General features: G+C 35.1%; 5 protein-coding genes across 11 annotated transcripts; 1 reads left to right on the forward strand and 4 right to left on the reverse strand.

Annotated features, from left to right (window-relative positions):
• Nucleotides 1-380: 380 nt before the first annotated feature.
• Nucleotides 381-6,335, reverse strand: LOC108219578 (serine--tRNA ligase, chloroplastic/mitochondrial). 7 transcript variants are annotated; one of them, XM_064092444.1, is made up of 11 exons: nucleotides 6,218-6,335; nucleotides 5,772-5,950; nucleotides 5,529-5,683; nucleotides 4,109-4,202; nucleotides 3,883-4,031; nucleotides 3,696-3,788; nucleotides 3,337-3,516; nucleotides 1,982-2,148; nucleotides 1,331-1,465; nucleotides 1,163-1,256; nucleotides 381-1,058 (listed from the first exon to the last, which is right to left on the reverse strand). In XM_064092444.1, the coding sequence occupies exons 2-11, from the start codon at nucleotides 5,941-5,943 to the stop codon at nucleotides 792-794; spliced, it is 1,506 nt and encodes a 501-aa protein (XP_063948514.1). In that variant the 5' UTR covers nucleotides 5,944-5,950; nucleotides 6,218-6,335; the 3' UTR covers nucleotides 381-791. The 7 variants fall into 7 exon arrangements, with proteins under 7 accessions (XP_063948514.1, XP_063948515.1, XP_017248579.1 ...); XM_064092445.1 differs by having other exon boundaries at nucleotides 5,529-5,677; nucleotides 6,166-6,314; XM_017393090.2 differs by having other exon boundaries at nucleotides 6,166-6,314.
• Nucleotides 6,336-6,667: 332 nt separating this feature from the next.
• LOC108215550 (uncharacterized) lies at nucleotides 6,668-11,221 on the forward strand. Its single transcript, XM_017388035.2, has 2 exons — nucleotides 6,668-7,783; nucleotides 10,865-11,221. The coding sequence occupies exons 1-2, from the start codon at nucleotides 6,836-6,838 to the stop codon at nucleotides 10,994-10,996; spliced, it is 1,080 nt and encodes a 359-aa protein (XP_017243524.1). The 5' UTR covers nucleotides 6,668-6,835; the 3' UTR covers nucleotides 10,997-11,221.
• Nucleotides 11,222-12,593: 1,372 nt separating this feature from the next.
• On the reverse strand, nucleotides 12,594-14,404 carry LOC108216763 (mannan endo-1,4-beta-mannosidase 5). The gene is made up of 4 exons (XM_017389601.2): nucleotides 13,897-14,404; nucleotides 13,591-13,785; nucleotides 13,360-13,482; nucleotides 12,594-13,263 (listed from the first exon to the last, which is right to left on the reverse strand). Exons 1-4 carry the CDS (start codon nucleotides 14,239-14,241, stop codon nucleotides 12,679-12,681), a joined length of 1,248 nt encoding a protein of 415 aa, XP_017245090.1. The 5' UTR covers nucleotides 14,242-14,404; the 3' UTR covers nucleotides 12,594-12,678.
• A 2,649-nt stretch (nucleotides 14,405-17,053) lies between these two features.
• Nucleotides 17,054-18,864, reverse strand: LOC108216914 (mannan endo-1,4-beta-mannosidase 5). The gene is made up of 4 exons (XM_017389777.2): nucleotides 18,401-18,864; nucleotides 18,111-18,305; nucleotides 17,897-18,019; nucleotides 17,054-17,799 (listed from the first exon to the last, which is right to left on the reverse strand). The coding sequence occupies exons 1-4, from the start codon at nucleotides 18,752-18,754 to the stop codon at nucleotides 17,239-17,241; spliced, it is 1,233 nt and encodes a 410-aa protein (XP_017245266.1). The 5' UTR covers nucleotides 18,755-18,864; the 3' UTR covers nucleotides 17,054-17,238.
• Nucleotides 18,865-21,268: 2,404 nt separating this feature from the next.
• On the reverse strand, nucleotides 21,269-23,053 carry LOC108218324 (mannan endo-1,4-beta-mannosidase 5). Its single transcript, XM_017391235.2, has 4 exons — nucleotides 22,648-23,053; nucleotides 22,369-22,563; nucleotides 22,142-22,264; nucleotides 21,269-22,049 (listed from the first exon to the last, which is right to left on the reverse strand). Exons 1-4 carry the CDS (start codon nucleotides 22,996-22,998, stop codon nucleotides 21,483-21,485), a joined length of 1,236 nt encoding a protein of 411 aa, XP_017246724.1. The 5' UTR covers nucleotides 22,999-23,053; the 3' UTR covers nucleotides 21,269-21,482.
• Between the last annotated feature and the right edge of the window lie 3,849 nt (nucleotides 23,054-26,902).

The raw sequence follows: 26,902 nt of genomic DNA on the forward strand, positions 1-26,902 counted from the left end.
ACTCTGCCCCGATATTTAGTTTACATCAAATTTAAGTTGATATGCTGCACATGAACTGAGAGATTTAGAAATGATACTTGCATATAGGAGTAGTCTTTTCGGTGGATATTATTTATAAAATATAAATATACATTGATTTATTAATTTTTTTTTTAAATATCTGTTATAATTGTACAGAGTAATAATGAAAAAGCAGAATTCATAATCAAAATATTACTGTATAAAATTGAGAAAGTGATGATAGTTAAAAGATTAATGTTATAGTAATTACGGTGTCTAAAACAAAAAAAAAATTCAAAATTTACATTTATTCCAACATAAAAGGTCACATGCTCCTTTTAAAAAATTTTACATTCACTATTTTTAATACAAAATTGTAATATTTTTAAACTAAAAACTATATATGAAATTTCTTCTAATGTAGTCATGTAATTATTCATCATATTTTTCAAATATATATGAAGAATCTTGTAATTAAATATTTAACGTGTCTAAATAAGGACGGAGGGATTGGTATTCTTTCGGTATATAATTCTGCATTTGTTTAACAATGAACGCTCACCCATTCTGTTCTTTGAATTTTTAAACATAGAATAGACCAGAGCAGCATCACCATTGATACATATACCAATGTCCTATCAGCACCACAAGCTGCAACAGAAGGTTCTACCCTCTCTTTTTTTCCCCGAGAGTACAGAAGGTTCTACTTTTAATTAAGCCCAGAAAAATGTTTTATAAAATATCACTGTGTAGTCGTTGCCGGTTTCTCGGAAGTAATAGATTAGTCCATCCTACTTGGACTTGGGTGCAATGACTTCAAGCCCACCCATAAAGGGCCTTAATGGATCAGGAATAATAACAGAGCCATCTTCCTGCTGGTAGTTCTCCAGCAAACAAACTATCATTCTTGGAACAGCACATGCAGTGGCATTTAAGGTGTGCACAAACTGCGTTGGAGCATTTTTCCCTTTCCCCTTACTAGGAGTTGTCAGTTCCGGACGATATCGGATCCCGAGGCGACGGCTCTGATAGTCCGTGCAATTGGATGCACTCGATATCTGTTAGAAATGCGTAGAAAAACAGAGTCAACTAAGATAGCTATGATCGTTTCTGCTAATAATCAAAGCCACTGTGAATGGGCATGGAACATCAATTTACATACCTCTCCATACCGTCCAAGGCCTGGCATCCATGCTTCTACATCAAATTTGCGGTAAGCAGGCGCACCTAGATCCCATGAAGCCATGTCCAAAGTTCTGTCAAAAAATTCAACACTAATTCAAGATGCCAAGTACAAGAACTAAACATGTAAACATAGTGAAAGACTCACTTGAAATGAAGCCCTAGTGATGAATAGAGGTCCTCCTCAATTCCAATTAGCTCTTCATGGTAAGACTGGCTTTCCTCTGGTCGACACAGTATGAACATCTCCAACTTGCTAAACTGGTGCACCCGATATAGACCCCTGTACCCCATAACCGCCAGTTAATATTTAGATTCGACTAGTTATTCCTCCCTTTCTAAAGTACATAATCTTTTCAGTAAAAACCTAAAAAAACATGATGGAGGCATGTCAATATGTGAACCAACTAATGCTTTTGTTTGCAATTTAAATCTGAACCAATTACATAATAAATCGCAAGAAACTTAGAGCTCTTCTTGGAGTAATTAAGTGCCATCTAGCAGCTATTTCATGGTATTTTAACAGCTATCACAGTACAATAGTTTTCGCTGGTCAATTTTTAACAAGATCTGACCATTATACCCTTTTGTGCAAAATTTAGTTACTCCAATTAAAAACTTTTGTGATAGACGTAAAGAACTTCAACCCTGTTAATAAATTTTGTGAGAACGATTAATATTACCATTTAAAAGAAGTTAAATATAACTTCAGAACATCACTTCCTCTTTTCATGGTGCCAATATCATTAATAGTTTTAAACCACAATCAGATACTGGATATTTTTACAATTTGAGTTACCTTGTTGTCGCGCCATGTGCACCAGCTTCAGTACGAAAACAATGGGAAAAAGCCACATACTTCAAAGGTAAAGATGACTCATTAAGAATGGAGTCCATATGCATTCCCCCAACTGGGATCTCGGCAGTGCCGATCAGGCATTGATCACTACCCTCAATAGAATAAACCTGCCGACTTATAAGAATTAGTGAAGTATTGAAGCTCTTAAGCGCAGTAGTTATACATCTTACATTAACCCCAATAACCATCATGGAAAACTATAGCCTAAAAGGTATAGCAACACCCTCCTGTATATTTTGAGGCAAATTGTTTGCTCAGCTTACATGATCATAATAAATATCAGAAGTTCAAGGATGTCTCACAATTGCACTTAAGCAGTTAAGCTTGTTACCAGGACTCTTCAATCACGTGCCAGTCATGACTCATGCCCCTGTGGTATACGACACGACATGGATTTCGGTGTGGAATTCGAGTCCAGTGCTTTACGTTGCAATCAAACACTTTACCCCCAAGCAGTCCAAATTGAATAGAACCTAGAACCTAAGGCCTATGAGTATTAATTGTTTAAGAAACATGACCTTTAAAGGATTTGTCTTCAATCTAACCTCTTAAATTCATGTTATGGCAATTATGCATATACAATGAACTGCAACAACATTAATTTGTATGTAATATATGCTGATTAAATAAATGAAGATTAAACATATATACATGAAATTTGTGTTCTGAGTCGCTGCACTCAAGTTTAATTTTATCCACGTCCAAGAGCAGTCAGATTTTTAAAAACTTAAAGCATGACACTTCGATCGATACCCATGCCAAACTCTCACATCCAGTGACCCATACTTGTGTAAGACCCTCCAGCCAAGTTTGTGTAGGGTACCATGGAAAACTAAACCTAGGCTCAAAAGAAAGAACTCACAACTGACAATACTAAGATATACAATCAACATGCTAACAAATTACACTGAGCTGATTTGACTCCAGTAAGACAAGAGAAAACAAAAAGGAAAAGACTTTACATAAGATATTAAAACTACAATGTAAATTACAATAATTATGTATTGCCCTAGATAATAAAGGAAAGTTCTTTCTGGCATGTTTTTTTTTAAGTATTAAAAACCAATTACAGTAGAGAGAAGCCTAAGTCTTTATATAAAGCACTATTTATTAACTATATTTAGCACTTCCAACAACTTTTAACCAACTTTAGATAACGTCTACTTCTTAAGTGAAATCTTCTATGACGCCCAAACCAACAACACGGTATGTAAGGTGACAGAGGGCTACGAAACTGGTAAGACTGCAAACAAGTTTCGAACATGCATCAAATGAAGAGAACTACATCTATGTACCTGGGTATTCGTTGCGCGAGGTTGAAAACCACATTTCTCAACAACTGATGATCTTATGATTTCGGGGGTAGTAAGTGGTGTGAAACCCTTTTTCATGACCTCAGTCAGTGTCCAGTTAATGAGTGCCATCTCAAGTAAAACTGCTTCATTTTTAAGGTAATAGAATTTTGACCCACTAACCTGTAGCACACAACATTATAGAGTTTACAATAGACACCATCTATTTAAACATACTTCATAGAGCTATCTAACTTCACCAGCTTAATAACATGCAGTTAAATTATAAGGAGAATAAAGTGGACGGCAGTCGAACATAGATGAACTAGAGATACTTAATACCCTCAACTAAAAAAAATTACCTCAGCAGCAGAATCAAAATCAAACAGATCTAGATCTTTTCCGAGTTGGACATGATCCTTGACAGGGAAGCTAAACTCGCGAACATTACCCACCTGCAAATGAACACAGAGAAATCAAAATTAAGAAACCCACGGCTTATTGCCAATTTACACAGATATAGAATATATATGGGCAAGAGGTGCAGACCATTTTTCTCAATGTTGAGCAATCTTCACCTCCTATTGGAACATCCGGATGTGTCATATTTGGTATACATTGTGCTGCCAACTGGAGCTCATCTGTAAGCTTAAGTAGGTCTTCTTCCATTGTAATCAGACCTTCCTTTAAAATTCTTCCTGAGGTTTAAATTATGAAAGTTCTGGTAAGATACTATACGCAGAAATTAACAAGCATGAGACAAACAAGTTTTAACCTTCTTCTATTATTTTTTGGCGCTCAGAAATTTCAAGCTTTCCTTTCATTTTGTTTGCAACTGCATTCCTCTCGGCACGTAGCCGTTCGACTTCCTGCTATCTGCGAGTAACAATTAGCTACAGCAGAAGAAAACACTAGTTCCTCTGGACGTTTGATGAATTTACTTGCATAGATACATTATCATATTTTCATAGTTAGCATCCAACACTAATGCATAAAATACTTGCCCCAAAGTATTTATGCAGTATACATTGCATTTTCTTTAACAGGTGTTCAGTCAAGCATAAATGGGCTGCAAGCAAAACCTCTGTAGTTGCCGCATTTTTCTTAAAGTCAAGCTAGAGTCTCTAACAATTATGAACGTCACCTATTTATAGAGTTCATAAGACCTTCCCTATTTTTTCTCTGGGTATGTATAACATAGGTCTTCAACTCCAATTCTCCCTACTAAATTTACTATCTGATGCAACTGGCACCACGCCGCCAGCACCTCCTCTTCCAGTCGATCAGAAGCATATCATAAACCAAACCAGATTCAAAAACTAAAATTTCATAAGAAAAGTCTCAATCTTCGCAAAATATTACTATTGAACTACAATTCTAGATACACACCGATCTTCGAATTTAATTCCAGATATTCCAGTTTTCATAACCAGATTCTAGATATAGGTTCTAGAAGCTAACCCTGCATCCACTACGATAAACACTTACACTTCTCTGAGGTCCTTAGAATCCTTTTCATGGTACAGATAGGTGTGCATTCTGCATACCTAAAGCCTCGCTTGGTGAACATAGATACTAAAACAAAATTTATCAATGGTATATTGTTCAAGGGATTCGGAAAAAACATTCTGAGATGCCTGCCCAAAGAATAGGCAGACACTAGACAGGAAGCACTCTAATTATGATAACTGATCCCATAGAATTTCAGTAACCGTAAAATGCAACTCACAACATATGCAGAAAATTCACAGAACATTTAGTCATTGTGTGGAGGCAATTTATTGAAACATAATTTAGTATCGCCTTCTCTTGTAACTCACTGTGGATACCCGAAAACATCTGCAGTATCATCTTACATTTTAATATAGTATATAGTCCGACCAAGCTATAAGTGAGCAGGTTAACTACTGTAACAATCAAAGCAAGCTTCATAGTCAATCAAAGAGCACTGCAAGTTGCTTATTATACCATTCTGAATATAAAACCTACACCAGCATGTCCCCTATTGAATACATGCCACTGGGTCCGGGATATTTCAATGAAATACACCTTTCAAATACAATTAAACAGCAACCTTAAGTCTTTGCAACAGATCACATAATTTGGCAAAAAGAGAAAAACCACAACCGTTGGTGTAAAGAACAATAATTAAGAAATTAGAAGAGAAGTTGCTAATGTAGCAGAAGTACCCTAACCTTTTGAAGTTTGAACACTCTACCATAGAGCTCAAGCACAAGATCCAAGTTGGCAGCTGAGTTCCGCTGCCTAATATTTTCAGCTACATCAGCTTTATTATCTCGAATCCATTTCAAATCAATCGCCGCTTTCCACTGAGGCCTTGCAACTACATCTAACAAAACAAACTCAATAAATAAACAATTCAAACTTTTTGAAGTTGAATTAATAAACAAATTCAGTTATCTCTAAATTACGAAAACCTTTGCTATCCGGGGCAGCTACATCAACAGTGGCTTGGATAGCAGGGGAAGTGAGAGCCCTTGTAAGTAACATAAGATGAGGCTTTTGGAATAGTCTCTTAGTGACCATAGGTCTAAAAAATGCTGCCAATTTCAAGGTTTTAAGGGTTGTTCCACACACGCAATACGCCATTTGTACTCTGCATTCAAAACACATGCATATTACACATTTTCACAATACCAACAACTTATAGCAACTAACATTTTGAGCAAATAAAAATGGAAAAGCTCGGTCAGACATTTCATCAAACAAGTACTGTGCCTTCACAAAGACAAGACCAATTTAACACAAATAAAATGAAAGAAGCTAAAGCAGATATGAAAATGTAAGAACTTGACCTGGAACTATACATACATATGTGTGTTGTGTGTATATATAGTAGTTTCAACTGAAAATGTGTGTTTACTATGTGCTCTGCGCCTGAGGTGTGACTTGAATAGATATCGAATTAGGATGACATTGATAACAGGAAATATCAATTAACTATTGGGCTCGGATGGGCCGGGCTTCCTTTAACTTTGTAGTTCAGTACTGCACAAAAATTGATAGTTTCAACTTGCAACATATTCTACGTTTTTCTTGGGAGATTGCAAATTTCTCATTTTTGATTTCATCGATTACAAAAACGTATTTTTATCGGACAAGCCTTTTAATTACTGTTGTGCAAATAAATTACAAAAAATATCTATTGCTATAATATATATGAAAATAAATATAAATAAGTCAATAAATAATTGATAGACAAATATTAAATAAATAAATAAATATCAATCTTAGTAGTATATAAATATAAATATTTTCGATAATAACAAGATTATGTTTAACGGTATATGTGTGCGGACGTTAGATATCACGAAAAATCTAAGCGAACCCAACCACCTATTAACCGCCTCATTTATACCTCTTCACACTCTGCCCTATATTCATATTCTTTTCTTGCTAGCATGCTCTATTCTTGTCCACGTTTATAAGCCTAGTTAATCTCTCTCTCTCTCTACCCCCTAATTTCACAACTATACAAATCATGGACTTAGATTTTGTGGGATTAGAGGACTGGGAGCTTCTTCCCTCCTCAGATTCTAATCCTGTTGAAGATATTAAGGGGTTTCAAGTGATAGACAATGATTCTGGAGTGTTGATTAGGCCTGATTATTTTGATTCAAGGAGTGAGTATTTGAAGAGTAATCAAGAAAGTTCTGGGGCTCAGTCCCTGAAGAGAGTAGGCGATGAAGAGAGTGGAATTGGAGTGGGTTTTGATGGGGTTGAAGAAATTGATTTGGGTGGTGCTGAAAATGAAAGAATTGAGGTGGGATTTGTTGAAAAGAGTGAACTTGAAGTGGGTTTTGATTGGGTTGGAGAAACTGTATCTAGGGATTTGGGTGGTGTTGAAAGTGAAAAATATGATCTGGGTTTGATGAAAAAGAGTGAACTTGAAGTGGGTTTTGATGGGGTTGGAGAGACTGCGGTTAGGGAATTGGGTTTTGCTGAAAATGAAAAAAATGAACTTCAACAGGGTGAAATGGGTGAAGAAGTTGTAGGTAGGGATTTAGGAGTTGATGAGAGTGAGAAAACTGAAGTGGGATTGGTTGGAGGTGTTGATGAGAGTGAGAATTCAGGTATTCTTTTGTCTGATTTCATTGGAGTTGAGGGGAATTCTGAGATGAGTGACGGGGCTGACTCGAATTTCCGAGATGAGTTGGTTTTGGGAGGGGGTGGTCAAGGTGATAAGCATTGTGATGATGTGGATATTGTTAGAGGGGAAAGGGAATCAGGTGGAGAAGTGGAGAAGAGATATATGGTTTGGTGGAAGCTTCCATTTGAGTTTTTGAAATATTTTGTGCTTAGGACTAGTCCTGTCTGGACTGTTTCCATGGCTGCAGCTGTAATGGGTTTTGTTATTCTGGGACGTCGTTATTATAGTATGAAGCGGAAGAGCAGGAGTGTGCAGGTGAAGGTTACTATGGATGATAAGGTCAGATTTTTGTTTGTGCAATATAGTACTATTAAAGTTTTGATTTGTCACACTTGCATTTTGTTACTGGTGAAATTTGCTATAAGTTTCTTCGTAAACACTATCAAGATAGTAAACAACATTAGTAGTGAACTAGTACTTTAAATTTTAATACATCGATCATTAGATAAATCTGATATTATATACGAGTTGACTTAATTATGCAAAATGTAAAAAAATAGCTTAGATAGGTATCAACATATTAATGTATGTGCAAGTTGAAAGGATATAGCTTAAATTAAATTGTAAACGAAATCTCTATTATGCAAGTAACTTACCAGAACCCGCTGCTACATGTGACTACACAAGTTTTATGTATTATAAAACATGTTAATCTATTTTTGAACTTGGGAGGTTGATACTTGTTGCTCTCTGTTTTGGATGTTTCTCTTGCAATTAATATTTTTTGAATCATATGTATTTTGAGGTTAATTGTACCTGGTTCAAATTTTTTACCAGTTCAGCTGTGTTCCCCTCATACTTTATTATTAAATTCCTTCGTCCTTAGGAGCATAGTCTTTATTTGCTGCTGCATATTGTTTGTTTCAACATGAAAGTTCTTGATAATCCTCATTCATATTTCATCCCAACACTTTGAACTTTTCAAGCAGAACCTTTGTTTACTTCACAACACATTGGCTCTTCACGTGCAACATGTCTAGCAGTAGTAGACTAATATACGCGGGTCCAATGTAACTCAGAACACTCTAGAAGTTCAGGGTGTGAATTGTCAATTTCAAAGTTGACGGGTAACTTGAGTTTTTCAGATAGCATGGGCAAGTTTCTTAATTTTTCCCCGAGATATCAAGAGTTCAATTGAACTTGGCAATCTTTGGGGCATTTCACCAACAATCAAAATTAAACTGCGGGTTATTGTGCGGAAGAAGGCTATGTTACTCGGACTCGGGTGCAGAGTGTCAGACACAAAACATATCCGAGTGTCTGGAATTGGGAATTTTGAAAGTTGTAGACATGGGGACACTGTCCTATTTTTGGACACGGGTACGGGGACATATTGTAGTATACTAATAAACAAGTATGGTAAGTTAGACATCTTAACAAAAAGTAACAATAAAACTCAAATTAAACATGATTTTGTAGGGAATTTTGCAAATTAGGCGTCTTCCGTACTTTAATCCTATTCTTGCTAGTTGCTTCTTTCTTTTTCTTGTATATTTCTTTTGAAATTTGACTTCTACTCGTATTTAATTTTTAAATTGGTCAAAGTGTTCACATTTTAGTCAAAGGATCCGACACGAAATAAGTGTCACTCATGTCCAAGTATCCAAGTGTCCGACACGGGCACGACAACCTAAATAGAAGAGTGGGAGTAACATAGGAGGAAGGTAGACATGTGACTATGGGAAATCTTCATCACTAGACTCCTGAGGATTGTCTGTTTGTCTTCCTTTCAAATGCTTTCGTATTTTTGTGCACCTATTTACCAAACTCTTGAGATTATGAATATCTTAGGCTGTGGATCTTTCATTATAATGGCGATTCTATTCTCCTACACCGTGTTACTAACCATATATGCAAATTAAAATTGTACTTGGACATCTTTCTGACAAAAAGAATTTGAAATCAGAAATCAGTGTATTTCCTTGACCTACTATTCATTATTTCTTCTCCAGTTGAAAATGTACACACTCTCATAATATTAAGACCTTTGCTTGTAATTTCAGTATATATTAGTGTACAGGTCCCAAAAGCAGACCTTGTCATGTTATGTTATGCATAATTACATCAATTTCCTAGTACTAGTTTATATTCTTGGATCTTTAAACATGGAATCTACTATATCACTAAAAATCTGGGAATCTACTATATCACTAAAAATCTGAAAACTGGAAGAGAACAGTGAATTCTGCATTGCATCAGAGATACTTATCCCACAAGACAATATTTAGCTTTAATATAGATCTTATAAACTGGTCATGTGCTGTATAAGGTTCAGAATTAAGCAAAGGCAATTTTTGTTGTAAAATAGTCATTGGGAAATATGATAATCACCTTGTGGACGATTAATTATTTCTCTTCTTAATTGGTGCTTTAGTTATTGAGTTCCCCTCTCTGTTCTGCTTGGCCTGTGGTTGGACCTTTTATCAAGGTTTTTTATGATAGAGGTTACTAGATTTATCCCGCGTTTACTAAAAGAGCCTGTAGATCTATGATCTAATGTGACCAAACATTAGCAAGATGGTGCATAAGTGCATATACACCAATCACTTAATATTTGTAGGCAATTTATGTCAAAAGATGACAAAATTTTGGTGGCCTTGAGCTATCTAGGAGGCTGAAGGGTGCCAAAATCAGTAAATAGGAGGGCAGAATGTTAGAAGTTACCAAGTTACCTAAGATCGCGGTTGGGGATATGTAAGTTTTTTCAACTGGTGAAATCAGTACTAGAATTGAAACTCTTGGAATTGAAATACAAGATTTGCCTGGAAAGAAGGAAAATTTTAATCTCAAAATTTCGAATTCCTATATGCTTTTCGGGTTAATCCAGTCTTATCAACGTCTGGTAAACAAATTGAACTTCTAGTTTAGAACTCAATGTAACATAGCTATCTAAGTATCTAACTTTATATGACAGCCTTTTAGTGTGACCATCACAAAAACACTGGAACATCTTAAAATCAATATTAAGATTACATCGGTGTGGATTCGAGTGAGGTCAAAGTTTAAGTCATTTTCATTTCCAAACAGGGTTTTTGTCCGATCCCATCATTATGGTATCCAGACATACCATTATGTGGATATTACTATATCATTTATGTGTTTCATACTTTCATCATTAGCAGGAGTTATATATATCTGGTTCGGTTAAAGCATTAATGGAAGTTAAATATATCTAGATAGTTTGTGTATGCTTTTTGTTCCCTTGTCCTTTGGAATCCTCTTCAATTCCATCCTAAATTTAGGTTAGCTTTCTTTTACATATCACTAATTGTCATGTGTGATGTGTCATTGATATTAATTTTCCTGTTTCTTGTTAAGCTTACAGAAGCTTATATATACGTTGTCATCTGTTTTCTGCAGAAGATATCTCAGTTCAAAAGTCGAGTTGTACGATTAAACGAGGCATTCTCAGTAGTGAAGCATGTCCCCATAATTCGACATTCACTGCCAGCTGCTGGTGTGACACCATGGCCTGCGATGACATTGAGATGAAGCTGATTACGGTATAGGTTGAAGTGTGGAGCATGTATCTAATATATAATATAATATATATTTTTTCCGTTTTTCTTTCCTTCCAAATTTGAGCTTCCTTGGCTTTTGGTTTGTATTTTTTCTTTTATTTTCTGAATTGAACTTCAATTAGGGAGAGATTCTGTTTAAAAGTTAATACTTTGTGTAAACTTATTAATATAATGTGTTTTTCTACTTGTCTTATCATTTTTGTTTTTGGCTTTTTTATCAGTATAAATTATTACATTCTGTATTAACTTCCAAATGGATACTCGCAAAGAAATGACTGTCAATCATTTAATTAATAATCATGCTATATGCATAAATTAAATGGTTTGCATCTCTCTCTTCCCTCTTTCTTAGTCTGTCTCTTATACCCTTCCCATTTTTATTTAATTGACTAATTGAGCATTATATGCATAAAAACATTTCTTACGAAATTTGCATGCCTGAGATTTTAGACGTGATGTTTCCATCTTGCTTTTGGCGGTTCCTGTTGTCACTGGCCGCTAATTATATTTGATTAGTGAAGGCATGGTATCCTTTCGACTTTCTGTTTTAAAATTGGCTCCATCATTGTGCATTTTTCCTTCAGCTTTGTGTTATGAATTCTTAATGCCATACGGTCTTCCTTAACTTGCAGATTGTTAAATGTGTTTTCCCTGAATTATTAGTAAATTTTCCACCCCACGCCTGTTCTGAAATTTTCTGGTTTTGATTTGTTGGTTTTTAGCCCCAGTGGTCACAAGCAAGCTTAGTATGTTGAAGTCCGAAGAAGATGTTTTTTCTTTGGTAAAATATGTTGATGAATGGCTTTTAAGTTTTACCCAGGGGTGATTTTCCCCTCTTTTTTTTTTGGGGGGGGGAGGGGGTGGTTAACTTTTGACCTCTTATTTTGTGGTGTTGGTCTGTTTCCAGGTCAGTTGTGCATCTTATACTTTTGTTTCATATAATGTACATGTGTTTGGCGTTTTTAATCTCTTCCAGAAAGCTGTACATGCTGTTTTAAGTCAGTTGTGCTTCTTATACTCGTGTTTCATATATTGTACATTTTCACGCCTCTTATTTCCTTTGGAAAGCAACACATTCTGATGGTGTTTCTGCCCTCTGATGTTGCTAATTAGGTTTAGGGTTATGTTTCAGTTGTTTTGGTATATTCTGAGCGGCAAGATTTATAAAATTCCCTACCAAATTGCATGTAATTTGTTCGACATTCTTTCTTAGTTTGCAAGCGGAACGAGTTTTAGTATTAAAGGTTGTGAGACAGGAGTTTGAGATAATTAGTTTTGAGAGTGAAAGTTGGTGATAGTAGTTAGCAGAGGAAAATGAGTGAGCAGCACAAAAACGAGAGTCGAAAGCAGCAGAGATGGATGACGGGCTGAAAGTTAGAAAGTAGCCCTAAGCTAATCTCAACTTACAGTTACAGGCTTTCTACAATTTATGGGCTTGCAACAACTTGGTCCATTGTATGAAAACAGGCTAGTGGTAAGTTACACTTATGTTGTATTGCCCAAGAGTGTGGACTTGCCCTATCTACTCGTTTCCACTTGTAAAAGCAAAAGTAGCTTAGCTCAACACATATTGAAATTATGAATTTATTGAATTAACAATATTTTTACTAATTGCTAGTATATATGTAGTTTTTTACTCTTTAATAAGGATGATTAGTTTTCATAAGCTGTGCTGACCAAATGAGATAAAGTGCTCATGGCATGAGATTGTCTCGAAATCACACTGCCTGTAGTCGGATTTTCAGCCAAGACGATCTCATAACCATCGCCATATTGCTGCATTCCTCGAGCCAGTATTTGCCACACCAGGCCGCCGCCCAGGGCACCACCATGTCTAGCACTTCTGTAAATGTACGTATACACCGCGCCCATGTAAACATCTCTCGACCCTAAACTGAAACCCGGGTCCTTACTTGATTTCCCGAATTCAGCTATGACGAGCGGCTTCTTCAGAATGGTCTTGGCGTCGGTATGGTGGCTCTGCATCCATCTTCCCATGAAGGCCATTTGTGCAGCTTCATTTTGGTTGGCCAACCATATATCAGGGTAGGCGTGTATGGTGGCGAAGTCGATTTCTTTGATGAGATGGTTGCTGATGTAATCAGTCCCGACTTGATAGCCCGGATTGAACTGTTTCTTCTCAGGCATCGTGTCCCCGTAGAAGCCTTCCATCCCGATCGTCAACAAGTGCTTCTTGTCGATCGATTTCACGAGACTCGCCATTTCTTGAACCCAGCCCTGAGATTATCGATTTATTAGCACCGAACACATCATGAACATGTCTTATGCATATTCACATGATTAAATTTATACGAATTAATTAATTTAACGTACGTTGACTGTTCGGCCAGAGTAATCGACGTCGCAACGAGGTTCATTGATAAGCTCCCATGACATGATTGTGGAATCATCCTTGTAGGCCCTTTTCGTTATGGTGTTGATTCTCGTCATCACTCTCTGCAAATTAATTAGTTAGTCCATATATACAGTCGTTAATGAAGTTCATCATTTTTGGATTAAAAAAAATCAACTTTTATTTACTTTTGATATTGTTGTTACTCATACCTGGACGTGGTTCCTGTAGTAACCTTTAACAATGTGATGTGTATAGAAATCGTCATCGTTGTTTAAAAGCACTCCAGCATTTCGAGCCCACTGAACATATTGTGGTCTCCCTCCATAGTCCTTGTAGTTGTTTGCGAAACTTAATATCAAGTAAATGTTGAATCTTCGAGCCTCAGAAATCACGAAATCCAAACCCTATATATCACACAAATTCAATCAGGTTTTAAATTCAGCTTAATGAATCACGTAATAAGAACATGCAAAATCATTATGGATCATGGTAACGCCACAAGTTTATATATTAACCTGAAAAACACGTTCATCATAAGTGCCGGGTGATATCTGGAGTGCATTACTACCTCCATCGGCAAAGGCCCACGTCCGGCAAACAGACATGCCCGCCGTGGAGGCGTCTCGGAAGACTTCGGTTACTTTGTACCTCATACTAGGGTCTGCGGCAACAGTCATCAACCAGTAAGAGTTAAAACCATTAAAGAAAAAAGGAGAGCCGTTGAGTTTAAACTGGGAGCCCTTTACTCTAACAAATCCTCGTGTATTATCCCCACTATCGACGTCTATAGCTTTAGAGACGAGTGATAAGGAGAGACAAAGTAGGGCAAAAGTAGTGATCATTTTGCTAGAACAAGCCATTGGGAGTGTCTCTAATCAGCTAGCTAGAGAGGATCGATGTATTTTGAGATAACTAGTTAAGTACTTGTATAGCTAGAAGTAGTTATTGGTAGCTTGTGATCGAACAAGGAGTTGGGGATGGGACTATTTATATGGAGTTGGGAAGGAATATTAGTGCAGGTTCACTAAAAATAGAATGGCTTGGAGTGAAGAACAAGCTAGTTGAAGTTTAACGGTTTAGTATAGGGTGGAGTAAAGGGAGGCTTCTAGGGTTTTGTGATATGATGTTGCAGAAGTTGAGGATCATGGTTGGTTGCTTAGTTGATTCTATTTGTGTGAGCTTTTACACTTTTTGCTTTCTCATTTTTAGGCTTTTCTAGCTCTATTGTTAGGATTCTTACAGGTTAATTACATATGGTGGTTATGATATGCTGAGGCTACGGCTAACTTAATTCTCCCCCCTCTTTTTTCACTTTCATGTTGCCTGTTAGATTTGTTGTTATGAAACTATCTTATTTGTTTTCCACAATAGTCATATGATAGATAATAAACGAGAGTTATGCAGGCTTATTCTAACACCTCATGTCAACTTCCGTTATATGGTAATTATATTGAATTGTAAATATATTCTATCCGATCATTACAATTTTGACATTTTGGTGGTTGTGTGCAAACCTTAAATAGAACTCCATGAAGATATCCATTAAACCTTAATTACTAGCTACATGCATGCGTAATTTTATCCAACCAGAATTAAAGCAGTGCCTTAGTCAGTTAGGAAAGAAAAAAAAAAACAAGTAACGTATGTAAATACGTAATCTACGTCTATCAACTGCATCTTGTTCAAAAGAACACTTGATTATATGAAGCTCATCATCATCATCAGTCGTTTGCCTCGGGGTCACTGCCTTGAAGTTCCGTCTATATGTTATACTCTGTTAGCTTCCCTTGTAAGCAATTAAGTTGTATATAGTGACTTAGATCGTTGTTTTATCTTTTCAATTTTTCCTCAAATCAGAGTTTATTATTATTTTCACTCGTATATAATTACTCAAGTAATATCATCAATTCTATCATGTAAAACTTGGAATATATAAATATATATATAATTTAAAAGTTATTACTTTTAAATTTTTTAAACAAAATTTAAATCCTAAATTTCATATGAGAAAAAGTTGAAATGTAGTTTATAAATTTATGATATTTATATATTTTAAAATGCATATAAAAATTATGGTGATTGTTAATTTCAAATGTCATGAATATATGTAATAATAAGGGAGCTATCTATTTTTTTTTTAAGGAATAAGGGAGTTATCTTTAGTTTAACATACGAAGACTTAGAGTCCAAAGATAATTTGAAAAAGATTTTTTTCACAATTCCAAGACAAATAAAGATAACTTGAAAAATAGTTTTAGACATAAATAGAAGGTTGAAAAATAAAACCCCATGATATTAATATGAATATATATTAGTAATTGAATAAAAGAAAAAGATTTAAATTTTAAAATATTTAATATAAAAAATGTCAACAATTTAAACTAATAATATAAAATATGTATTTATCATATTTAAATTAATTAAAGATAAATCAAAAGTAGTCATTAAAAAATCACATAACTAAAACTATCTCACTTCCAAAAATAAACTGTTGCCCAGAAATTTGTTAATCATAATAAATAATAATATGACCCTGTTTGGAACTCAGAAGTTTGAGACAAAATTTGAGATTTGAGCGGTTTCCGAGGTTTGACCACCAGAATCTGTTAATATTAGCGTATCCGCTAAACATCTGCTTCAATCAGCTAGCGTCAATGAGCTAGACAGGAAAGTAATTGTATAAACACCTTTATACCAACGATAATCACTATTACATCACCACCTACAACAGACGAAAATATCACAAACTATTTGCCGGTCCAAACGGAAGTAGTGGTTCCGTCTTTGACCGTGAAGGAAAAGGACTTCAACTCCTCGTTACATTCTTGCTACCGAAACGATGATCTTTATCAGATTACAGTTCCAGGTGTTGAGAATTAAAATTTTTAATTTATTAAATTCGGATGTATTCAACTCGAAACTTTTTTTGAAAAATTATTAGGATCTTTGAATATTTAATTAATATTTTAAATTATTTTAATAAAATCTAATAGTATTCAATTAAGATTTTAAATTATGTTTATAAACTCCACGATATTTAATTGATATCATTTAAAATTCATTAATATTTGATTATATTGCATATACTAATAGATTTTGTGACCGAGATTGTTGAGTGTATTTTAAAATCTTAATATCTCACCAAAATTTATGAGATTTTAAAGAATTGTACTTAAATGTTATAAATTATAAATAAATATTTTATCTAAAATTCGTATAAAATAAAAAATAAATATAATTTATTGAAATTTATATACTATATATAATCATCTAATTAAAACCAGTTAGAAGAATCTGATGTTATGCCTAACTTTGTACCCTCATGCGTGTACGTAAACGTTCTCACGGATCCAGAAAGAAGTATAGACGGGGAATGATCATGAAAATTCTCTTAATCAACAACAGTGCAAATGCTCTCTAACCATACAGGAAATTCAATTAAGCAGACGCACCAGCTAGTTTAGGGGGAGAACGCCTGTTACCATGCCATAGATGATTTACTTACGACGAAATATTGAATTCCCTTCAGTTCCAAACTCAATCCAATTTTTTTTTTTTTGAAAGTCAATTTAATTTCTTTTTAATTTTATATAATCTCTAGTAGAGTAGAATCGTGTTAAATATGTGTCCATGATGAAGTAAAAAGAATATATACACAATTCGTGGGCAAACTTGTATTTTTGCTAAAATTTAGAAAGTTTATTCATTTGACAGTAATCGTTACAAAGGGCAGCTTCAGATAAAAGTAGAAATCATCTGCTACTTCCACAAAAGCTGTACTCGACGACAATACAACTACAATTCAGATAGCTAGTAACACTTTAAAATTGCATAAATCAATTTAATGGCGACTACTCTTAATGAGATAAAGTGCTCATGGCATGAGACTGTCTCGAAATCACGGAGCTAGTAGTCGGATTTTCAGATAAGACGATCTCATAACCATCGCCATATTGCTGCATTCCTTGAGCCAAGACCTGCCACACCAGGCTCCCGCCCAGAGTTCCTCCATTCTGAGCATATTTGTAAATACTCGTGTACACGGCATTCATGTATAGATCTCTAGCACCTGTATTGAAACCGGGATCTTTATTCGACTTTCCGAACTCAGCTATGACGAGCGGCTTTTTCAGAATGGCCTGCGCATCTGTGGTGTGGCTTTGCATCCATCTTCCCATGAAGGCCATTTGTGCATCTTCATTTTGTTTGGCCAGCCATATATCGGGGTAGGCGTGTATGGTGGCGAAGTCGATTTCTTTGATCAGATGGTTGCTGATGTAATCAGTCCCGACTTGATAACCCGGATTGAACTGTTTTTTCTCAGGCATCGTGTCCCCGTAGAAGCCTTCCATGCCGATTGTCAACAAGTGCTTGTTGTCTACTGATTTTACAAGACTTGCCATCTCTTGAACCCAGCCCTGAAATCATCCGTTTCAAAGTTAATTAATTGTACAACTTATTAGTTAGCAGCTATAATTGATTTCCGAATAATTGAAAAATGTGAGGTCTACGCACGTTTACGGTTCTCCCAGAGGAATCGGCGTCGCAACGGGGTTCGTTCATGAGCTCCCATGCCATGATTGTAGAATCATCCTTGTAGGCTACCTTTGTTATGGTGTTGATCCTTGTTATGACCCTCTGAATTAACAATAATGCATGGTTATTATTATTATACTTTTGGAAATATACGTTATATATTATTATCTAGGTATATACTAATGATGTTTACCTGAACATGATTTCTGTAATATCCTTTAACTACTGGATGTGTATAGAAATCATCATCATTTTTCACTTGCACTCCAGCATTTCGAGCCCACTGAACATACTGCGGTCTACCTCCATAGTCCTTATAGTTGTTGACGAAACTTAATATCAAATATATGTTAAATCTTTTTGCTTCAGAAATCACAAAATCCAGTCCCTGCATGCATGAGAGAAATAAATTAATTAGCGTAAAATTATATAAAGATTAAATTGGAGTAAACATTAGTTTTAGTGAATAGTAGATTAATTAACCTGGAAAACACGTTCATCGTAAGTGCCTGGGGATAACTGGAGTGAATTACTGCCTCCATCGGCGAAAGCCCATGTCCGGCAGACAGACATGCCGGCAGCAGAGGCATCACGAAACACCTCAGTGACCTGGTGTCTCATATTAGGGTCTGCGGCAACCGTCATCATCCAATAAGAATTAAAGCCATTGAAGAGAAACGAAGATTGGTCAAGAGTAAAATGGGATCCTTTTACACTAACAAATCGTGGTATATTATTCGAATGATTCACAGGATCAAGTACTCTAGCTTGAGAGACAAGAGCTAGTGAGAAAAAAAGCAGTGCAAGAATACAGGTGATTTTGCTAAAACAAGCCATTGCAGTAATTATATACGTTCAGGTTTCCTATGTGGAACCTGAAAATATATATTTGTATATGGTAATGTATGGATTTGTGTGTCAGTTGTTGCTAACTTGTGATTTGAATGGATGGATGAAAGGGGGCTTTTATAAGGACTAGGGTTTCTAAATATAGAAGTGAAGATAAGAAAAAGAATTGAGCTAGTGGAAAGGTTTTAGGGTGTAACAAGATCAGGTGCCTTTTGATTGGTTTAAGATATTGCAAAGTTAAAGGAGGGATCGTGGTTGGGTAGGGTAGTTGATTCAACTTGTACCCTTCACCGTTTTAAATAAATTTATATTCATGCATGTTAGTTGTTAGGGTTTTCTAACAGAAATATACTTCCTCGTCTTGATTTTTGCGATTTCCATCTTCCCGAAGATAATATATAGTGATCATTATTGTTGCGATCACATGCCATGCAGATTTACGAATTGTAGTCCTCTCTCTGCATTCAGCACATTCAAAACAATTTTTTCCAAAATTATTTCAATGTTAGATGCTACTTTTAAAAACCTCACCGAAGCAAACATGTAAAATTTTCGCACTGCATCATTTTAATAGATATTCGTATCTACACTAAGAAAGTAATCACTTCAACAAAATTTGAAATACATACACTCTCGAATTATATAACACTACAAGAAAAAAACTGCTAGTGTCGCCATAATATTGGCATGCTAATATTCGATTAAAAATGATCGTGAGAAGGTTACTTGTGGAGATGGAGGGATGATAAGTTGGTTACACCGACACATACACAAGGCAGTTGAAAGATGAAACTAATTGTCCGTTGATAAAAAAGCATGAAGATATATTGTTAAGATCGCTCACAAAAAAGTGGGTTGTAAAGATAGTACGAGTCCCATGCACACGTGCTCCTCCATGTGGTCGGTTGAACTAGTGATGTCTTATGCTGTTGGCGTACAAGGGTAAGTAAAGTGGTCTTTCTATCATGGCAACCGCGAAGACGACCATAAACCCTAGCTCGCATATAGATTTCATGGACGAGTTGCAACAAAATTGGATTGGAGACCATTATTTTGTTTAATGTATTTTGTAAATTATAGTTATTAGTTCATTACTCATATCAAGTATGAGTTAAGATCATTTTATAAATATTTTTAAAATATTAAGCAAGAGGTTTTATATTTAATCCAGTTTGGAAATTATCACCGATAATATTTAAAGAGATGGATATATAGAAATTCAACACCAACGAATATAAATTACTATAACTTACTTTAATCAATATTGTAAGAGTTGTTTATGACAAATAAAATATCGTAAGAGTTGTTAAAGGCTAAACGGTCGAAAGCCATTAAAAAAATGGAAAAAAGTTATTCAACATCGAGAAATATAATTTGGCTTGCACGATCGCAAATCTTTGATAAAATGCAAATTTGCAATTATCTTAGATGTCTGAGTAAATGTTATGCGTAATATTGATCGGGGGTTCTTGTAATTTAATTAACAATTATATGTAATAGAAAGAAAATAATGTTTTAGATTTGATCATAATCCCATCCAGTATATATTTATATATCATTTTTTTACTTTATTATTTTTAGATATTTTTTAATCACTGTTATGTTCATGTATATATGTTTTACCAATGAATATATATATTTAACAGGTGCAAGTATCTTTATCATCCGATCATGTATCTCTGCAAGCTAAACATCGGATCTAACTGGACGTGAACTCACCTAATAAATTTTTGATAAGTTTTATATGAACCAGAAGTAGATCTTATAACCTTATCTTTAAAACTAAAAATTTTAATACATTTTCCAATTTTTAACTAGGATTTTATTTCAAAAAACTAGGATATTATTTCACAAAAAAAAAACTAGGATTTTTTTGACAGTCCGGCTAACTCTGTTGGAAGAATGAATATATAGGCTTATTTGGCTGTCGTAAAAACGAGTTACTGTTGCAATGGCTGAAAGTGACCCGTCTTTGATCTTATAATAAATTTGAATATAATATAAATAAACACCTTAGATTGTTTAATTTTACTCTTTAAATTATGATAAAATTTCTCTCCCGCCCTCGTAGCAGCTTTACAATGAATTTAGTTATCATGGGCTCTATTATTTATAACTAGTTTTGGAGCTGTGGAATGTAGGGGATATCTCTTTATTAGCTTTTATATTTGATTTAATTCTAGTTGTTTGTATTTACTTTATGTATGTTATTTTCATTCATTTTAATCTCCGATATATATACCGACAATATCTCAAAATCTAAACACATCAATTCCCCTCCTCCCCGGTCCAAGATCCTCTTCCGGCAATTCAACGAAACATAGACCCAAAAAGAAAAAAGAAAAAAAGTTACTTAATTTTAATAAGCATTTGTATGGTATCATTAATTACTTGCAACTATAATAATACAAAAATGAGTACTCCCGCTTAGTATATGCATGTGATTTTAGTAATTATTTTTATACTTATACATATGGATGTCTAATCGTAATAGCGCCTGTATTGATGCTAAAAATTATGAAGTTTATTGAATCGACAGTGGTTGTTACAATTAAGAACAACTCTAAACAAAAGTAGAAATCATCTCCTACTTACAAAGCTGTCGACGACAATACAACTACAATTTAGATAGCTGATTGCTAGCTAGTAACACTTCCCACTTCCACAAATTAATCTAACGACGATCGACTAATTAATTATTAATCAGCTGTGCTAATTAACCAAGATGAGATAACGCGTTCATGGCATGAGACTGTCGGGAAATCACCGAGTCAGTCGTCGGATTTTCGGATAAGACGATCTCATAACCATCGCCATACTGCTGCATCCCTTGAGCCAACACCTGCCACACCAGGCTGCCGCCCAGAGTACCACCATGTCTCGCACTTCTGTAAATGTACTTATACACCGCGCCCATGTAAACATCTCTGGAGCCTAAACTGAAACCCGGGTCCTTACTTGATTTGCCGAATTCAGCTATTACTAGCGGCTTCTTCAGAATGGTCTTGGCGTCCGTATGATGGCTTCGCATCCATCTCCCCATGAAGGCCATTTGTGCAGCTTCATTTTGATTGGCCAACCATATATCAGGGTAGGCGTGTATGGTGGCGAAGTCGATTTCTTTGATCAGATGGTTGCTGATGTAATCAGTCCCGACTTGATAACCCGGATTGAACTGTTTCTTCTCAGGCATGGTGTCCCCGTAGAAGCCTTCCATGCCGATCGTCAACAAGTGCTTCTTGTCGATCGATTTCACGAGACTTGCCATTTCTTGAACCCATCCCTGAATTCAGCAGTTTAAAATTTAATTAATTATATAACCAAAAAAATGTATGTTTTTCGTCAATGGCATAATATATAACTACGTATACGTACGTTTACGGTTCTACCAGAGTAATCCACGTCGCAACGGGGTTCGTTCATGAGCTCCCACGCCATGATTGTAGAATCGTCCTTGTAGGCCACTTTCGTTATGGTGTTGATCCTCGTTATCACCCTCTACATTAAACACACAATTCATGGTTAATATACTTCCAGAGATGTACGATCAAGAGATTCGGGGGTGTGAATAATTATTGGGTATACTAATGATGTTTAATTACCTGAACATGATTTCTGTAATATCCTTTCACTACCGGATGTGTATAGAAATCGTCATCGTTCTTCACTTGCACTCCTGCATTGCGAGCCCACTGAACATACTGCTGTCTACCTCCATAGTCCTTATAGTTGTTTACGAAACTTAATATCAAATATATGTTAAATCTTTTCGCTTCAGAAATCACAAAATCCAGTCCCTGCATGCCGAAATAAAATAATTAGTATATGTTAAAAATATTAATTCAAATATTTCTTAATTTACATGAATACTGAATAATAACCTGAAAAACACGTTCGTCATAATTGCCTGGAGAAAGCTGGAGTGCATTACTACCTCCATCAGCGAAAGCCCATGTCCGGCACACCGACATGCCGGCAGCAGAGGCATCTCTAAAGACTTGGGTGACTTGGTGTCTCATATTGAGGTCTGCGGCAACACTCATCATCCAATAAGAATTGAAACCATTGAAGAGAAATGGAGATCTCTTAAGACTAAAGTGGGATCCTTTTACACTAACAAATTTTTGTCTATGTCTAGAATGGTGCAGGGGATTATGTCTAGCGTTAGAGACAAGAGCCAGGGAGAAAAAAACTAGTGCAAAAATAAAGGCGATTCTTCCAAAACAAGCCATTACTAGAAAAACTTGATGTCTTGCTAAGTTGTGATTCAAGTGGGATGGTGAAAGGGGGCTTTTATAAGGAGCTGAGAAGGAACTATAAAAAGAATTAAGTGGGGGTACGTAAGAAGAGAGTGTATTGTTGAGGAGGGATCGTGGTTGGTTAGTTGATTCAACTTGTGTACACTTGATCACCACCGTTTTTGCCACCGAATTTTCTCACTTCTTTTATTCATGCATGCATGTGACTCCTTGTTAGGGTTTCCAACAGAAATATTCATTCTCGTCTTGTCTCGATTTTTGTGCTTTCCGTATTTTCCCAAGGTAGCGGTAATTATAATTGTTGCAATATATGCAATTATATATCTCCCTATTATGTATTTTTAGTTATTTTTCTGTTTAATAGATATGAATAAGATTTGTTTTTCACTTAGTCCACTTCATGTTGGTTTAACTTCATTCATTTCTCAGTGGTTATTTGATTATATGCAGGTATGTGCTTTCTATAGAAGGGTTCTATACTTCCCTTTAAGTAAAAGAACTTGGATTAATCTGGTAAAACAAATCTTTTGAATCCTCTGACGTCTACGTACCTTCAACTGCCACATATACATTTGGACTTGTAGAGAATTTAAGCAACTTTCGGTGAATCCCAGCTAATCCTAAGCTAACTCTCATTGTGTTTGCACTTAATTTGATTTCTTTCCATAACCAGTTGATTTTGTTGTTTTACATGTTCTTCTAAATAAACATAAATATTTGTAAGAGGAAAAATAGAAGCCCAGAAAATTAGTTTTTTCTTTTGACTTCTACTTTATTCTTCTTTATTAATTTAATTTAGAAGTATTATTCAACTTTTTTAAGTGTTACGAAATATTTTAGCTAAAAATTTTCAAATATTTAAATAAATTATAAGTCACCTTATCTAAATAATTTAGTAATTTATATAACTAACATGCAAAAATCTAAAACTAAATATAAAATATGTTTTTCCTTACCTAATTTTCAAATATAATATGACAAAAATAATAATGCCTTGGAACTTAATTTCGTAATCACTTATAAATTTTCGATACTAATATTATACAAAGGTTCATCACGTACACGGGATTAGAACTTAAACTTTGTCAAATAGCTACACGATGCTCTTAAACTTTCATCAATAATTTACCGTATATAGTCTGGGAGTATTTCTCGTCCATGATGAATAAACTTTTACTATAAATATCTTAAACCTTGATAAATAATTACACCAATCGATATAACATTTGATCCCCGTAAATAAATTCTGATCTATATATAGTTTTGGAGTATTTCTGATCATCCATCAGATTATGAAAAAACTTTTACTATAAAAATCTTTAACCCCTAATCTCATGTATATTTTCCTCATTCGGTCACTATTAGGTATGCTCGCATAAATCCATTAACATCTTGGAAATCTTGGAATTTTGAAGGATATTTATTATATATTTCGAAGTATAGCAATACGTAGGGTAACCTAATATTGTTATTGGTTGAGTGTTGTGTCATACAAGGGTGGGTTGTTATTCATCCATGTTAGTCATACATATATATCACTACAACAGGTAACAGAAAAAAGGAACTCCACCTTAATATACTGTAGCAATATTTCATAACCAAAGTGGATATAAAATTTTATATAAACTGACATGTTAATTAAAATGAGATATTTTACTTGATGCTATTAATATATATACACGAGGAATCAATATACCCAAGATTTAACCCATGTCATTTTGTGAGAATTTATGATCAATATTATTGTGAGTGAAGTGTTTTTCTTACCCGTGATGAGCGGTGAAGATCTACGAAGATTGCATGCGGAGAATGGAGGATGGTCAATTAGTTAGCTACATGCATACGTAAGGCAGTTGAATGATGAAAATGAGTATTTTCAGTTGATGAAAATCATGAAGATATATATATTTGTGAGATCTATCACAGAAAGTGGGTTCTAAATATAGTACTAGTACAAGTATTTATCCATGTGGGTGGTTCAAACAGTGATGTACTGGGCCGGTGACTTGGTCTTTATATTTATATTTCAGGCACATATATGTATGGAAGATGGCAGAAAACCCTAATCCCCAGGTAGATTGTAGTATCGACACTACTATATATAATCCGTATTTCTCAAAAATGGCGAAATAGTTAATTAGAATGATCACTTTATCAGAGAAAAGGCTTCAACAATGAAGTAGATACATATATAGTAGTATTATATGTGATCTCATTAACGCAAGCTTGAAAGTGAAAGTTTTGTTATATTGGGCAGGAAAGAATTACCTTAACGAGATTATTAATTACCTAATCGAGGATGAACCGGATTATCATATTCATAAAGCTAAATAAAAACAAAATTATATGTCTCTCTTCTTTATTCCACCCTTTCATACAAGAGGTCACTATACAAGTAACAATATTTCAAGCTTTAGGCCTTTGGGGGGTATACTTGACACTGATGCATCCCAACACATAGCTAGCAGTCAATAATGGGCGGCATACCGAGTGGTCAAATATATCACTATAATTTATATATATTGTGTGGTATGAGATGCCTTAAATGTACTACTGCGATCCATATATACATAATACATGTTTGTGCAAAGAAAATCTACGGACAATGATGTTCAAAGATTTGGGCGGGCAATGTTCGCATTTGGAAAATCGATAAGAATCTAGTTTAATTCGTACCGACTCAGACTTAACGCGTGTTACAGAGTCACTAGAGGCGTTACTGATATTTATTTCATCATATTAAGCATTATAAAGCAATAGTACTGAACCAGGGTTTTATATCAGATAATACAAGAGAAAGACTTGAAGATTATGCAATTGCCGCAATATTCATGTTTTTACTTGTTTTGTTCATTCTTGGTCTCATCTTTGTACTTCAGCTTTGGAACTTCGATAATAGAAGACCGCAATATAGGAGATGGCAGGCTATGCAAGTAAGTGAATCAACAATTAATTCAACTCATCAAGTAAATATGTATGAAAATCAGCCAGCATTCGAGAGAGTTATTCAAGGAAGAAGCTCATCAACTCAGGCTCGTCCTCAATTACCTGAACGTAGGAGATCAGAAAGGAGTCAACAAGAACCTAGATATGAAAATCAGCAGGGGATCGAGTATATTCAGCAGAGCACGAGATCAAGGACATCAAGGCGTCCTCGTGTGCAAAGACTTGAATATGAAGATCAGCAAGGGATCGAGTATATTCAATCAGGCACCAGATCAGAACGTTCTGGTGTGCACAGACGTGTAAAAGAAGATCAACAAGGGATCGAGTATATTCAACCAAGCACGAAATCAGAACGTTCTGGTGTGCAGAGACGTAAAGACGAAGATCAGCAAGGGATCGAGGATGTTCAAGGGTGCAGGAGATCGACACGGGCTACTCGACACGTACCTGAATCTCATGATCAGCAAGGGATAGAGTACATTCAAGGTAGCACGAGATCGGAACGGCCAGAAGTGCTTAAAAGACAAGGTCGATATGGGATTGAATATATTCAAAACAGACGTAGCTCGAATCCGTATGCTTCAAGTACTTGAATACAGAGATCATCGGCAGGATTTGAGTATACTTAGCCATACTTGTTTCACAGGATTATAGTTCCGGAATTAAAATCAATTTGTTATAATCCTTCATTACTATACAAAACTATACAAGCCTCAACTTGTTTATAGTGGTTACAAGTTTAGGCTGAAAAATCAGTTATAGTGACTAACTAGCTAATTAAGCTACTAATTAACTAATTAAGCTAAACTAAGTATTAATAACTTAATCTTCAAGTAACACTCCCAACAATTACTAATCGCAAGATTAATTATAAAATTTTGAATTATCCAATTTTATGTTGACTTACGAGGATTAAATATAATATTAAATT

This window comes from Daucus carota, chromosome 4 (assembly GCF_001625215.2).
Source record: "Daucus carota subsp. sativus chromosome 4, DH1 v3.0, whole genome shotgun sequence".
NCBI classification, from domain to species: Eukaryota; Viridiplantae; Streptophyta; class Magnoliopsida; order Apiales; family Apiaceae; genus Daucus; species Daucus carota.